This window comes from Mus pahari, chromosome 23, assembly GCF_900095145.1.
Source record: "Mus pahari chromosome 23, PAHARI_EIJ_v1.1, whole genome shotgun sequence".
Lineage (NCBI taxonomy): Eukaryota > Metazoa > Chordata > Mammalia > Rodentia > Muridae > Mus > Mus pahari.
Window position 1 is genome coordinate 12,906,724 of NC_034612.1, and position 12,545 is coordinate 12,919,268.

The window sequence follows — 12,545 nt, forward strand, 5'->3', positions numbered from 1 at the left end:
CGCCTGCCTCTGCCTCCCAAGTGCTGGGATTAAAGGCGTGCACCACCACGCCCAGCGCAGGGAAATTTTTTTGCAAAAAAACAAAAAACAAAACAAAAAAAATTTATAAACAGGTTGTCGCCTTCTACCCTTCGCGTTCAAAAGGTTCCAGTCACATGCCTGGGAACATTAAACACACAATTGCTCAATATTATTTGGCGACAGACTTGGAGCCTCACCAAGTGGAGTTGTTAAAGCCAACCTCCGTATGACACAAAGGGCAAGGTAGTGACAAAGAAGGCCCTGTGCCCAGCCTAGAGGGCAGTTTCGTCAACAGTGGATCTTGGGGGTCCAACTGGAGTTCCAAAGGCCCATTTAAGTGGCACCTGCCCGGGACTAAGCCATTCATTCCTCAGAGGCCCGAGTCACCCAAGAGTTAAGGGCCCTCTGGAGGAAGAGCTGAAGAGATAAGACCCCCGTGCTCCCGGAATGCCCAGGTCTTAAGAAATTAAGATACGAGGGTAGGCGGAGGGATCTTAAACTTTGTTTTTCTCCTGGAAAAAAAAAAATCAATGGGGAAAATAAAAATCCAATGGCGGGAGGGAGAGGAGAGGAGAGGTAAGTAATTGGCGAGGTTTCCAAACAGAGTCACTAGCTGCAAAGGGAGGGGACGCAAGGGGTTGCCGGCATTACCTTTTCGGGCAAAGCTGATTTCACTAGAGCCATTAAGGAAAGAAAAGATAAAGCGTGAGACAGCAGTTTGATGAGCGATCATCTGGACCCTTCTTCCTACTCTGGGTAGCTAAGTGGAGCTAAAAGGGTGTCGTGGCTGTGGTGACACTCTTATGATAAGCTCGTGGCAGTCCATTCTGGTCCTGCTCTAACTAGCACACTTTTCTTCAGAGCGGGAGATCTGCAGGAAAGATGGTGCTCTATCAATTTCCCCAGAGGCCTGAACCTGTTTGCGCTGCCTTCGAAGGGAAGACCCTTGTGATACTAGAGAGTAAGTGTCACCTAGCCTGTGGCCCAGAAAAAAATAAAGCTATTCCCTAAATGGGGGAGAAGTTTGGGGTTTTAGGTCTGGACAGCCCATCCTCCTGCCACCTAGAGCTACAAAGGCCAATACCTTTTCTAAGGTCAAACCCACACAGAGGGTGAGGGACTCATACATTGCGTTTTCTCTGGCCAACCTCCTTCATTTGTTCCCGTGCCTCAGAACGCTCTGGGACAAACTATTTTTAAATGCCCATAGCCCTCTTAGAGGAGCGGACAGGGATGGGGAGAATTGAGCCGCATGGGGCTGACAGAGAGTCCTGGCATTTTTATCTGACTTCCAGGACTCCCTCCAGAGCCCTTTGTCTGCTTTTGGCTCCCAAGACATAAACAACTGGGGCCTTGCAGCCAAGCCCCTCTCCAAAGACCAGAAATCAAAAGCAGATTAAAATGCCTGCTGTTGCCTGCAGCCCAGTCTGCCTGCCACCCAGCCATCCCTCCCCCGCTAGCCCTCAAGCCAACAACCTGTTTCAGAGAAGGCAGATGGGATTCCCCCTTAGAGACTAAGGACCAAGGGTCCTCCTTGAGGGGAGGGAGCTGATGTTTGACACTTCACCAGTACAAAATAGCAAGATGATTCCCTGGGGAGAGTTGGGGGCGGGTCTATTACCATGACTTCTGCCTTGAGTGGCACCAGTTTGGGGGGGGGGGGAACTAGGCTCCTCTCGTGGGAATTATGGACTATGGTGGGGGGGTGGGGTTGAGTAGACGGGGAAGGAGCAGATGCACTTAAGATACACAATCATGTTCCCATGGGAGGGGGACAGCTACCCAGCAAGTTACCAACGCCGTGAGAAATCCCAGTCTAATTCTGGCTTTCAGGAACTGCCTGGAAAGTCTGGGCCTCACCTCTCCTCAAGAGCGCTGGGTTTCCACCCACACCTGCTGGTCTGCCGCTCACAGACTGGGCTGGTTTTCAGGGTTGGCCAAAGAACACTTGGCTGGAGCCCAGAGTGCATTCGACTCCGACTGAAAAGTGACTATGTGTGCCCAAACAGTGATTTTTTTTCCCCCCTGCATAGCACGAAGCGCGTGCTACACAGATCTGGCCTGTGTGGACCTTCTTAGATGGGTGACAGGGAAAGGGGAAGAAGTCTATGAAATGGGGAGTCTAGTCTGCATAGGATCTTGGCCCAGGACAATGTAGAGCTGGGTATCCCAAGTCGGTAAATCCACAAACACCCTGGACACCCTCAACATCTCCCGCTTAGACTCAAGTGTATCAATCTGTGAAAACGGAGACCTAAAGACAAGAACAGAAAGCAAGCACGGCAACAGTTCTTCACGGTCAAAAAAACTACCTCTGGGGGCTGGAGAGATGGCTCAGCGGTTAAGAACACTGACTGCTCTTCCAGAGGTCTTGAGTTCAATTCCCAGTAACCACATGGTGGCTCATGACCATCTGGAATGGGTATTTGATGCCCTCTTCTGGTGTGTCTGAAGACAGCTACAGTGTTACTGACATATATAAAATACAATTTTAAACCCTGTTTCGAAAAAAAAAAAAAAAAAAACTACCTCTGAGGCAAATCCCGAGGAGAAATGGCAGTGTGGTCTGTCCATGCCATAGAGTTCTATACTCAGTTATGAGATGGGCTGGCAATGGCTACCCAGGGATGCACCTTGAAAACATCATGCTGAGTGAAAGAGTCTAGATATGAAAGATCTCTTATTTCATGATTCCATTCTTAGCAAAGGTCCCAAACTGGCAAAAATTCACCGAGACTGAAGGTCGTATCAGGGCTGTCAGGGGTTCGAGAAAGAGGAGAAGAACAGTGACTGCTAACAGGTACAGGGGTTCCTTGGTGTGTACGGAGGGGTGCGGGAAATATGTTAGAACTAAATGGCCACACACTAAAAACACAGAATTGTACCGGGCAGTGGTGGCCCACGCCTTTAATCCCGGCACTTAGGAGGCAGAGGCAGGCAGATTTCTGAGTTCCAGGCCAGCCAGGTCTACAGAGTGAGTTCCAGGACAGCCGGGGCTGCACAGAGAAACCTTGTCTCAAAAAACAAACAAACAGGGCTGGAGAGATGGCTCAGCGGGTAAGAGCACCCGACTGCTCTTCCAAAGGTCCTGAGTTCAAATCCCAGCAACCACATGGTGGCTCACAACCATCTGTAATGGAATCTGATGCCCTCTTCTGATGTGTTTGAAGTCAGCTACAGTGTACTCATATAAATAAAATAAATCTTAAAAAACAAACAAAAAAGATAATTCAGGGAAAACTCCAGAATAAAAGGCACCGTTGGCCCTCATTTTGGGAGAGATTTCGTAGCTGAGAAAGCAGGGCCTGAGCTGGCAGTGAGGTTGGGGTGTTCCGTCCCATTCCCCGCTGTTCTCTCAAGATACACACAGTCGCTTGTTCAAGTACAGATATATAAACAGTGGCTCCATAAAGGGCTGTTTTTGTTTTTTTGTTTTTTTAATGAGGAAACAAATCTCAGACTCATCTGACCCTATGCGGTGGCTGGCCTTGAACTTCTGATCCTTCTACCTCCACGTCCCAAAAGCTGAGATTACAGACCTGTACAAACAGGATGCCCAACCTCTTCCACTGAGGATTCTGTCTGCCTAGGACCTGAACTTGAACAGAAACTCCAGAGAATTGGGGGACAGGTTCTTGGGGATGGTTTGACAGCTCACTGCAGAGACAGAACCAAGGCCCCAGCCTGTGACAGGGAGTGAGAGTGGGGGAGGGGGGAACGGAAGAGGCGTGGAGAAAGGCCCAGGAAGGAAAGTGCCTCTTACCCGGGTCCTGTCCTCGATCTCGTAGATCCGCAGCTGCATGGGCACGTTGAAGCTATGCAGGATGTTCCCGCCGAACACCAGAGAGTCCACAGGCGTATAAACTGCATGGATCCAACCTGAATGGGGAGGGCAGAGGGAGCGTGAACCCTGGCTCCTCTCACAAGACTGGAGGGAGGGATAAGATGGGAACACAGGAGGGTGCAGAGGAGAGGACATGGATATGCAAGGACGTGTGATGCAGACACCAAGGCTCCCAGTCAGCCAGCAAACCCTAGAGACCCGCCCCCCAAGCTAACTCAAGGCAGGTGCTGGGATGCGGCAGGCAAGTGCCTGTCTTGAAGACCTCGATGATCAAATCTTCCGACAGGGACTTGGCTGGAGCCAGGAACAGATGGCCCTGGTCCCAGCATCACGCTGAGCCAGAAGGCAGGAGGTCCCTCCTGGGCTGTCCATCTATTTCTCCTCAGCCTTTTCTTAGTTACTCCTTGGAACACTGGTCCCTGGAGGGCTCATATGGGACGGCTCGGAGGAATGACTATGGAACCTAGGCACACCGTGTTTGCGTGAAATCCTCATTTCCAAGTTCTCTCCTGACTCACAGGATGCTCATATCGCATCCCAGCTTCCCCCATCCATTTTCCTCATGTACTAAGTGCGGTCTGTGGCAGGCGTCCCTTCTGCATAACGCAACCTTTCTGTTTTGTTTTGTTTTGTCAAGACAGGGTTTCTCTGTGTAGCCCTGGCTGTCTTGGAACTCACTCTGTAGACCAGGCTGGCCTCGAACTCAGAAATCTGTCTGTCTCTGCCAAGTGCTGGGATTAAAGGCGTGCGCCACCACTGCCCGGCTAAGATGCAACTTCTTAACAGTGGGGGCCACGCTGGTGACTTACCCAAGGTACTCTCTAAGGGCTTTCCAGGCCTGAGTTTATTAATTCTTATAGAAACTATCCCTTGGCAAATACAATTTACAGGTGAACTGAGGTGTGTTCAAATGAAATCATCTGTAAGTATTCTGAACCCCAAAAGTTAGCCTCGACCTCATTTGTGGAGGCTTTAGTCAACAACATCATACCTCCATTTGAGACTGGGCACAATTGCCAGTGCAGAAAACACCAATGTGAGAGCCGGGCGTGGTGGCGCACGCCTTTAACCCAGCAGAGGGGAGGCAGAGGCAGGCGGATTTCTGAGTTCGAGGCCAGCCTGGTCTACAGAGTGAGTTCCAGGACAGCCAGGGCTACACAGAGAAACCCTGTCTCGAAAAACCAAAAAAAGAAAAAAAAAAAGAAAACACCAGTGTGGTCCCTGGATATGAAGCATACAGCTTTATAGTGACTCCATTTGGCATGTGCTCAGAGGCTAAGAGTCCCTTGTTGTTGGCGGTGGTGGTGCACACCTTTAGTCTCAGAGGTGGGCAGACCTCTAAGTTTGAGGCCAGCCTGGTCTACACAGTGAATTCCAGCACAGTAATGACTACACAGAGAAACCATGCCTTGAAAACACACACGCGCGCGCGCGCGCGCGCGCGCACACACACACACACACACACACACACACACACACACACACACACACACGTCCCTTGCTGGATGAAGGAGCAGCTATCTGGCAAGGGAAACAACAGTTTCCAACAGCTCTGCATTGCCCCAGAGTTCCAGGGAACAGGCATGGGGACATACCAGGAAACAAGGGAGAAATACATCAAGACACAGGGACAAGGGCAGTGGTAAGGGAAGCAGTGGGAAAAGTCAAGAGTGGGCGACAGAAGAAAGTCTGCACAGGGGAGATATGAGACCCTTTCACCCACAGGAACATTCCAGAACCCAACCTAACTCGGTGGCACTATTCGGAGGTGCGGCCTTGTTGAAGTTGGTGTGTCACTGTGGATGTGGGCTTTAAGACCCTGGTCCTGGCTGCCTGGAAGTCAATCTTCCACCAGCAGCCTGCAGATGAAGATGTAGAACTCTCAGCTTCTCCTGCACCATGCTTGACTGGATGCTACCACATTCCCGCAATGATGATAATGGATGGAACCTCTGAACCAATAAGCCAGCCCCAATGAAATGTTGTCCTTATGAGAGTTGCCTTGGTCATGGTGTCTGTGCACAGCAGTAAAACTCTTAAGACACCACCCTTCTCTCTACCCCAGCCCAAGCTTAGGGAACTCCGTTCCAGACTCCTCCCCGCCCAGGAAAACCTCCCCATTCTGGCTACTTGTGCCCACTTGAAGACTATTACCTTTCTCTCAGGGAACCTGGCGAGCAAGAACTCAATGGCTACAAGCAGTCACCACTGACATCGGTTTGGGGAAGGGCGGAGCCCACCTTAATACTCAATACATACTCCTGATTAACCCAGACTCTCCTGCAGGCAGACATGGTGGCTCACCAGACTTACATCTATCACTCTGGTGTGAGAACAGAGAATGTAAACGGAAGACAGATGCCACTCTTAATTAGGTAGGGGATCTGTATAACGGCTGTTCAAAGGATGCTAGAAGCTTCTACCCACCTCCCTTCCCCTTCTAGGGTATCACGGGTGGATCAGGCAGATGGCCTTGGGTTTCAATGGCTGCCGAGTTCCGCTCCAGCCCTGCTTACACTTGTTTCCTGGTCTCAATGATTCCCTTAGGAAAACATGGGAAGGGAAACCTCGGCCTTCAAAACCCTATGTCTCCCCATTCTCCCCAGGATGGCTCAATTCAGGACAATATTCTGGGAAGCCTGGAACTGGTGTCCTGGGTTATAATGGGGCAGGAGAGGCCAGCATCTGCCATCAGCAATAGGAAGGCAGTAAGTGGCTTATATCCGGGCCAAGCAACCAGGGATGGATGCAGACACGGACGGAGCACGGTGACCCACAAACCCCACCAGCTGGGTGATTTCTGGGACCCGAGGGGTCCAGGAACAACAGAGTCACACAGAGTCTCAACCACAACCCCAGTGCTCAGAATGCAGACCATAAGCCCCTTGGCACATCTGCCTCCCTTTCTGCAGTTTCAGTAGAGATGACCTCACAAATTCCAGGAGTGCCCCACCCCCTACCCCCTGGCCGCTGGGGCTGCTGACTGGCCAAATATGAGCTGCATCAGACCCAAGGGCATGGTAAGCTTGCTCTACCTCATGTTACAAAATGCAAGATGTTACCTGAGACTCTGAATTACTCCCCTCCTCACAGCGTATGGAGACAGGTACAAAAGCCAGGCCCCAATATTACCTGGTCCCAAAGCGCCAAAGCTCGGGTAGCAATTGCCAAATTTCCCACGCCGCTGGCACCCTCTGAATTTTACCTGCTTCACACGCTACCCAGGTTCTATACCCATTTTATAGTGGGTGAGTGGACCACCAAAGGTCCAATCACGTTATACTGTCAAAAGCTCAAATTCACCTTACTGACCTGCTAACCTCACCAGATGGTTCATGTCTCTCATCTTTATTTATTTTTTTAAAAGACAGGGTCACGCTGGACAACGCTGGCTGGCCTGTAACACCTATGTAAACCGTCATGACTTTGAACCCCCAGAGCTCCATCTGACTCTGTCTCCAAGTGCTGAGATTAAAGATGTGTGCCACCACACCCAGCAAAATTGTTTTCTTGACACTCGGTGAGGTAACACTCAGCGGCCCAGAGTAGCCGCCTCCTGGCTTAGGAGCAAGTGGTTCCCACATGATGGTTCTTATTCCAAGACAAGGATAGGGAAGACATTACAAACAGCACAAGTCTCTTGGCTACAAAATCCTCAGCCATTGCCACTCTCAGGCACACCTAACAGGGTCCCCATAAGGAACTAAACACCCTAATTGCCACCTGGGTGGAAAAGCTGCCAAGAGGGAGGGGGTGTGTCTTACACACATGAGGGGAACTCATGACCCCCTCAGCCCCTCCCTCATTGTCCGAGGCCCCTGTGGCTCTAAGAACATCTGCCAAAGTGCTTTAATCACAGGACTTGGGAGGTGAGGGTAGGAGGGTCAGGGGTTCAAAGTAATCCTCCACTATAACCAGCTTGGAGCCAGCCTGGACCATCTTCAATGATCTCCCTCTTCTCTGAAGCTTTCCTGCCTGTCAAGGGATGGGGAATGGAAAGAAACCAGCCTCCAACTCCTGTGCCTGGCTCCTCTGCACTCAGACACACAAGAAAAGGGGGCGCACACAGAACCACTCCAACCCACTAGCATCCAACAAGCTCTCAAAGAACGGGACCGAAGCAGGACACTTAGGGCTTAAGGCAGCAGAGCACACGTCCAAAGTCACTAGGGTGTGTCTGAAGTTGTTTAGTTTATCTGGTAGAGCACTTGCCTAGGGGATGAAACCCTGGGTTCATTTCTCAGTAAAGGCAGGTAGGCAAACAGACAGACACACAAACTGACACACACACACATACACACACACACACACACACACACACACACACGCACGCACACGAACACACACAGAGAAAGACAAACTCACAGTGGAGGCTGGTCATTATGGTTTATGTCTCTGGTCCAAACATTTATTAAAAGGGGAGGCAGAAGAGATGATGAGTTCTAGTCCACCCTGGGTTATATGTTAAATCTTTGTCTCAGCCGGGCGTGGTGGCGCACGCCTTTAATTCCAGCACTCGGGAGGCAGAGGCAGGCGGATTTCTGAGGCCAGCCTGGTCTACAGAGTGAGTTCCAGGACAGCCAGGGCTATACAGAGAAACNCTGTCTCGAAAAACCAAAAAAAAAAAAAAAAAAAAAAAAAAACCCTCTGTCTCAAGCTACCTATGACGCCACATGCCTGTAATCCCAGCGCTTTGGAAGTAGAGGCAAGAGGAGCAGAAGTTGGTAGACCTTTCTCACCTATGTAGCGAAATCCAAGCCCATCTAGGTTACCTTAGACCCTGCCTAACGCATTCACACCTAGGACCTAGGTTCTATGGGACAGCATTTAAATCTCGGGGTCGGCACGATGGCTCCATAAGGGAAGCATACCTGCCACCAAAGACGATGAGCTGAGTTTGATCCCTAGGGACCCACCTGGTGGAAGCAGAGAACCAATTCCCAAAAGCTATCCTGTGGCCTCCACCCTCATCCTCCTGAAGCACGCATAAAACACACATAGAAATAAAATAAAATTCCTATCTTTTAATGGTACCTGGCAGCAACAAATTAAAAAGAGAGAGAGAGAGAGAGAGAGAGAGAGAGATAGGTTGACTTTCAGATGCATGACTATTAAGGCTTGAAGTACCACTCTTTCTTTGAAATAAATTTCTATCAGCCCATCCAACAGGACACTGCGCCTATAAATTGAACCATCCTCAAGTCATCAACAGCCAGGGGGAAACATTTTATCTGTAAGGACAAAGAGCCCTTTCCTTTCTCTCCCTAAATAATACAGCAACTCTTCCCATCGTATTATATTGTACTATGTCTTTTTTGTTTGGTTGGTTTTTCCAAAAAAAAAAAAAAAAAAAAAAAAAAAAAAAAAAAGGGTTTCTCTTTGTAGCCCCAGCTGCCCTGGAACTTGCTCCATGCACCAGGCTGGCCTTGAACACCAAAGATCTGCCTGCCTCTGCCTCCCTCAGGGCTGGGATTCAAGGCGTGTACTCCCAACAACTGGCTTGAACTAGGTTTTATGCCTGATCTAGAGATTGGTTTTGGTACCCAACAAGGCAAACCAGAACCAACCTCCTTTACCTGAGCAGTGTCAACTCCCACAGTTCTCCTTCAAACTCCTTTCCTTTATTTTTATTTTTATTTTTTTTCTTTATTTTTTTTCAATTTATTTATTTATTATATGTAAGTACACTGTAGCTGTCTTCAGACACTCCAGAAGAGGGCAGCAGATCTCATTATGGATGGTTGTGAGNCACCGTGTGGTTGCTGGGATTTGAACTCAGGACCTTCGGAAGAGCACTCAGTGCTCTTAACCACTGAGCCATCTCTCCAGCCCTTTTTTGGTTTTTTTTCGAGTCAAGGTTTCTCTGTATAGCCCTGGCTGTTCTGGAATTCACTCTGTAGACCAGGCTGGCCTCAAACTCAGAAATCCGCCTGCCTCTGCCTCTCAAGTGCTGGGACTAAAGGCATGCGCCACCACTGTCTGGCCTTCAAACTCCTTTCATTCAACAGTTTTCTGCTCATCTGTCCTCTGGTTGACATATCTTCCAAAGTCTAATTACTAAGGTACACAACATGTGGACTTGACCTCTGTGTGTGTGTGTGTGTGTGTGTGTGTGTGTGTGTGTGTGTGTCTGTGTCTTACTGTATGTGTCGCTGTGTATCACTGGCTGAATCTCATTGTGTCTCCTCTGTCTCACTGTATCTGTGTGTATCTCACTGTCTGTCTCTGTGTCTCACTGTGTGTGCGTGGGGGGGGGAGGGTTATTGGTACAGACTATTTACCCCCCTCATCTTGGGTAGAATGCCTTCTTTAATGCAGCCTAACATGGAACTCTCTGGTCACCTCCGTTGGTAGCTCAGTCTACACCTAAAAACCCTCTCTGTCTCTAAGCTTCTATACAAGTCTGTGAGCGCGGCACCCAGTACCTAAGGACCAGGTCACCTTCCCACAGAAACCTCCGGAACAGTGGTTCTCAACCTTCCCAACGCTGTGACCCTTTAATTGGGTTCCTCATGTTGTGGTAAGCCTCAACCATAAACATTACTTTATTGCTATTTCATAACTATAATTTTGCTACTGTTATATGCATCGTAATACAAATATCTGATATGCAGGGTTTCTGATAAGAGACCCTCGTGTGGTATCGTCTGACCCCCCCAAAGGGGTCACAACCCTCAGGTTGAGAACTGCTACTCTAGAGGAAGACCCAAGGAAGACATTCAAATGTCCCCAGGGGAAGGACCAGAGGCTTCGTCACAGGGACGGCTACTCAGGTTTACACACTTTCTCTGGAGCCTGAGACTCGCTCCCCTCAGGGCACACCAATGCCTCATCTAAGCCCAAGGCCCACAGAAATCCTCACTTGGTGCCCCCCAACCCTGGCTGAGACCACAGGACCGCAGGAGGCTGCTTCCAAGTGCGGGGGCGGGAGTGGGGGGGGGAGCCAATGGTTGACTGACACACCCCCAAGCCAACCACCCAGCAGGAACCTACCAGAAGGGATGAAAAAGGTATAGCCTTGCTTCAGCTCAATTCTTTGGCAGCGTTCCACGCGGTCTCCCAGAAAGATGTCGCTCTGTTTGCCAGACAGCACCCACTCCTCGTACAGAGCCAAGTTGTGCAGGGTTGGAGGGATCAGCCAGAAGATCTTGGGAGGGAAAGGAGGAAGTCAGGCGCGAGTCTCAGACGTGTTCCAGGCTCAGAACAAACCCCAAAGGGCCCCACCCACTTGGAGAGGGACATGGAGAGAGTAGCAAATCTGTCTGTCTAGTCTGTCTGGGCTCTCCAAGCAAGCAGGGAGGTGAGGGGTGGGGTGGTGTTTGGGCGGCGGGGGGGGGGGGTCTGGTTGCCTTTGGGGTATCACGGTTCCGGATGAAATACCAAGGCAGGAATGCTTCCCGTACCAGTAGAACATTTTTCTCCCGAGCCACAGGCTTGTTTGGGAGGTTGGGTAAAGGAATGGAAGATAAACTGGCCCAATAAATAAATTCATCCTGTGCTCACTTGGGATGGGGGGGGGAACATCTGGAATCAAGTGGGTTGACTTCCTCCCAGAATCTCTCCCCAACAAGGTCGTTTCGAAAAAAATGTGCATACATGAAGACTCAGATGAGCCGGGCACAGGTGGGCACCCTCAAGAAGCACCTTTACTACCGCAGGGGCATCACACACCAAAGCAAACACAGCACGAGGACCCCGACTATCCTCCCCGACGACTTCCTTTTCAGAGTGATGATGGTCTATCTAAGCCCAGTGTCAAATGCCTTGCTTAGAGGCAGGTGGTGACCGCCTCCCCTCCTTTGAAGTTAAAAGACTTGCTGGAAGGGGCTGGCGAGATGGCTCAGTGGGTCAGAGCACCAACTTCCCGAAGGTCCCGAGTTCAAATCCCAGCAACCACATGGTGGCTCACAACTATCTATACAGCTTCAATGTACTCATATACAAATAAATAAAATAAAATAAAATAAAATAAAATAAAATAAAAAGACCTGGTGGCAAAGCTGACAGAAAGCTAAGGAACTTTAAGCTGGTGGTATCAATAGGTGATAAAGGAAGGGAATATCAAGGCTCTCCATGCGTACAAAAGGCAGAGAGAGACACTGCGCACTCACCTTCCCACCACGGAACACATGGTACCACACGGAGGTGCCTCCAAAGTCAATGTGGAAGTCTGTGAAACAACCCTTCACGCTCATCAGACAGTACCTGAGGTGCAGGAGTGGGGAGCAGAAAACAAAAGTCAAGCCCAACCCCCAGGAGGCGAGCAAGCCACCGAGCAAGCCACCAATGACCACCCCAGAGTCACCTGACCCAACTGCCTTTTATGAAGGTGACAGATGGGGAATTTCCTCCTCTATCGAAGTGGAGTTTCCCTCCCTCCCCCGCCCCCCCCCCAGGATCAGGTGACAAATCTCAAGCATGGGTCACCCACCACAGACCTCATCTAGGCTTGCAGGTTCCCAAGAGAAATGGCAACCCACAGGCCACTCTCAGTTTCCACCCTTGCCCCACCCCCACCTCCCTGCTCCATCAGGGCCTCTGAGGCTCTGATAGCTTAGGTTCTCCCTAGCTGCCAGTCCCCTTTTGTAGCAGCTGGGCCCCCTGGAATTCAGTAGTAAACCACCTGCCAATTACCAGTAGTTTGCCAATTACCAGTCCCCATTCCTGTCTCATTCATTCA

At 50.1% G+C, this 12,545-nt stretch overlaps 1 protein-coding gene across 5 annotated transcripts in view; it reads right to left on the reverse strand.

Annotated features, from left to right (window-relative positions):
- Window positions 1-12,545, reverse strand: part of Kdm2b (lysine demethylase 2B) — a 121,641-nt gene that overhangs the window by 69,056 nt on the left and 40,040 nt on the right. For all 5 annotated transcript variants that reach the window (XM_029533595.1, XM_029533598.1, XM_029533596.1 and 2 more), the window contains 3 exons: window positions 11,977-12,070; window positions 10,859-11,012; window positions 3,785-3,900 (listed from right to left, as the gene is read on the reverse strand). In XM_029533595.1, the coding sequence (XP_029389455.1) occupies window positions 3,785-3,900; window positions 10,859-11,012; window positions 11,977-12,070 (364 nt within the window). The remainder of the gene's footprint in view (window positions 1-3,784; window positions 3,901-10,858; window positions 11,013-11,976; window positions 12,071-12,545) is intronic.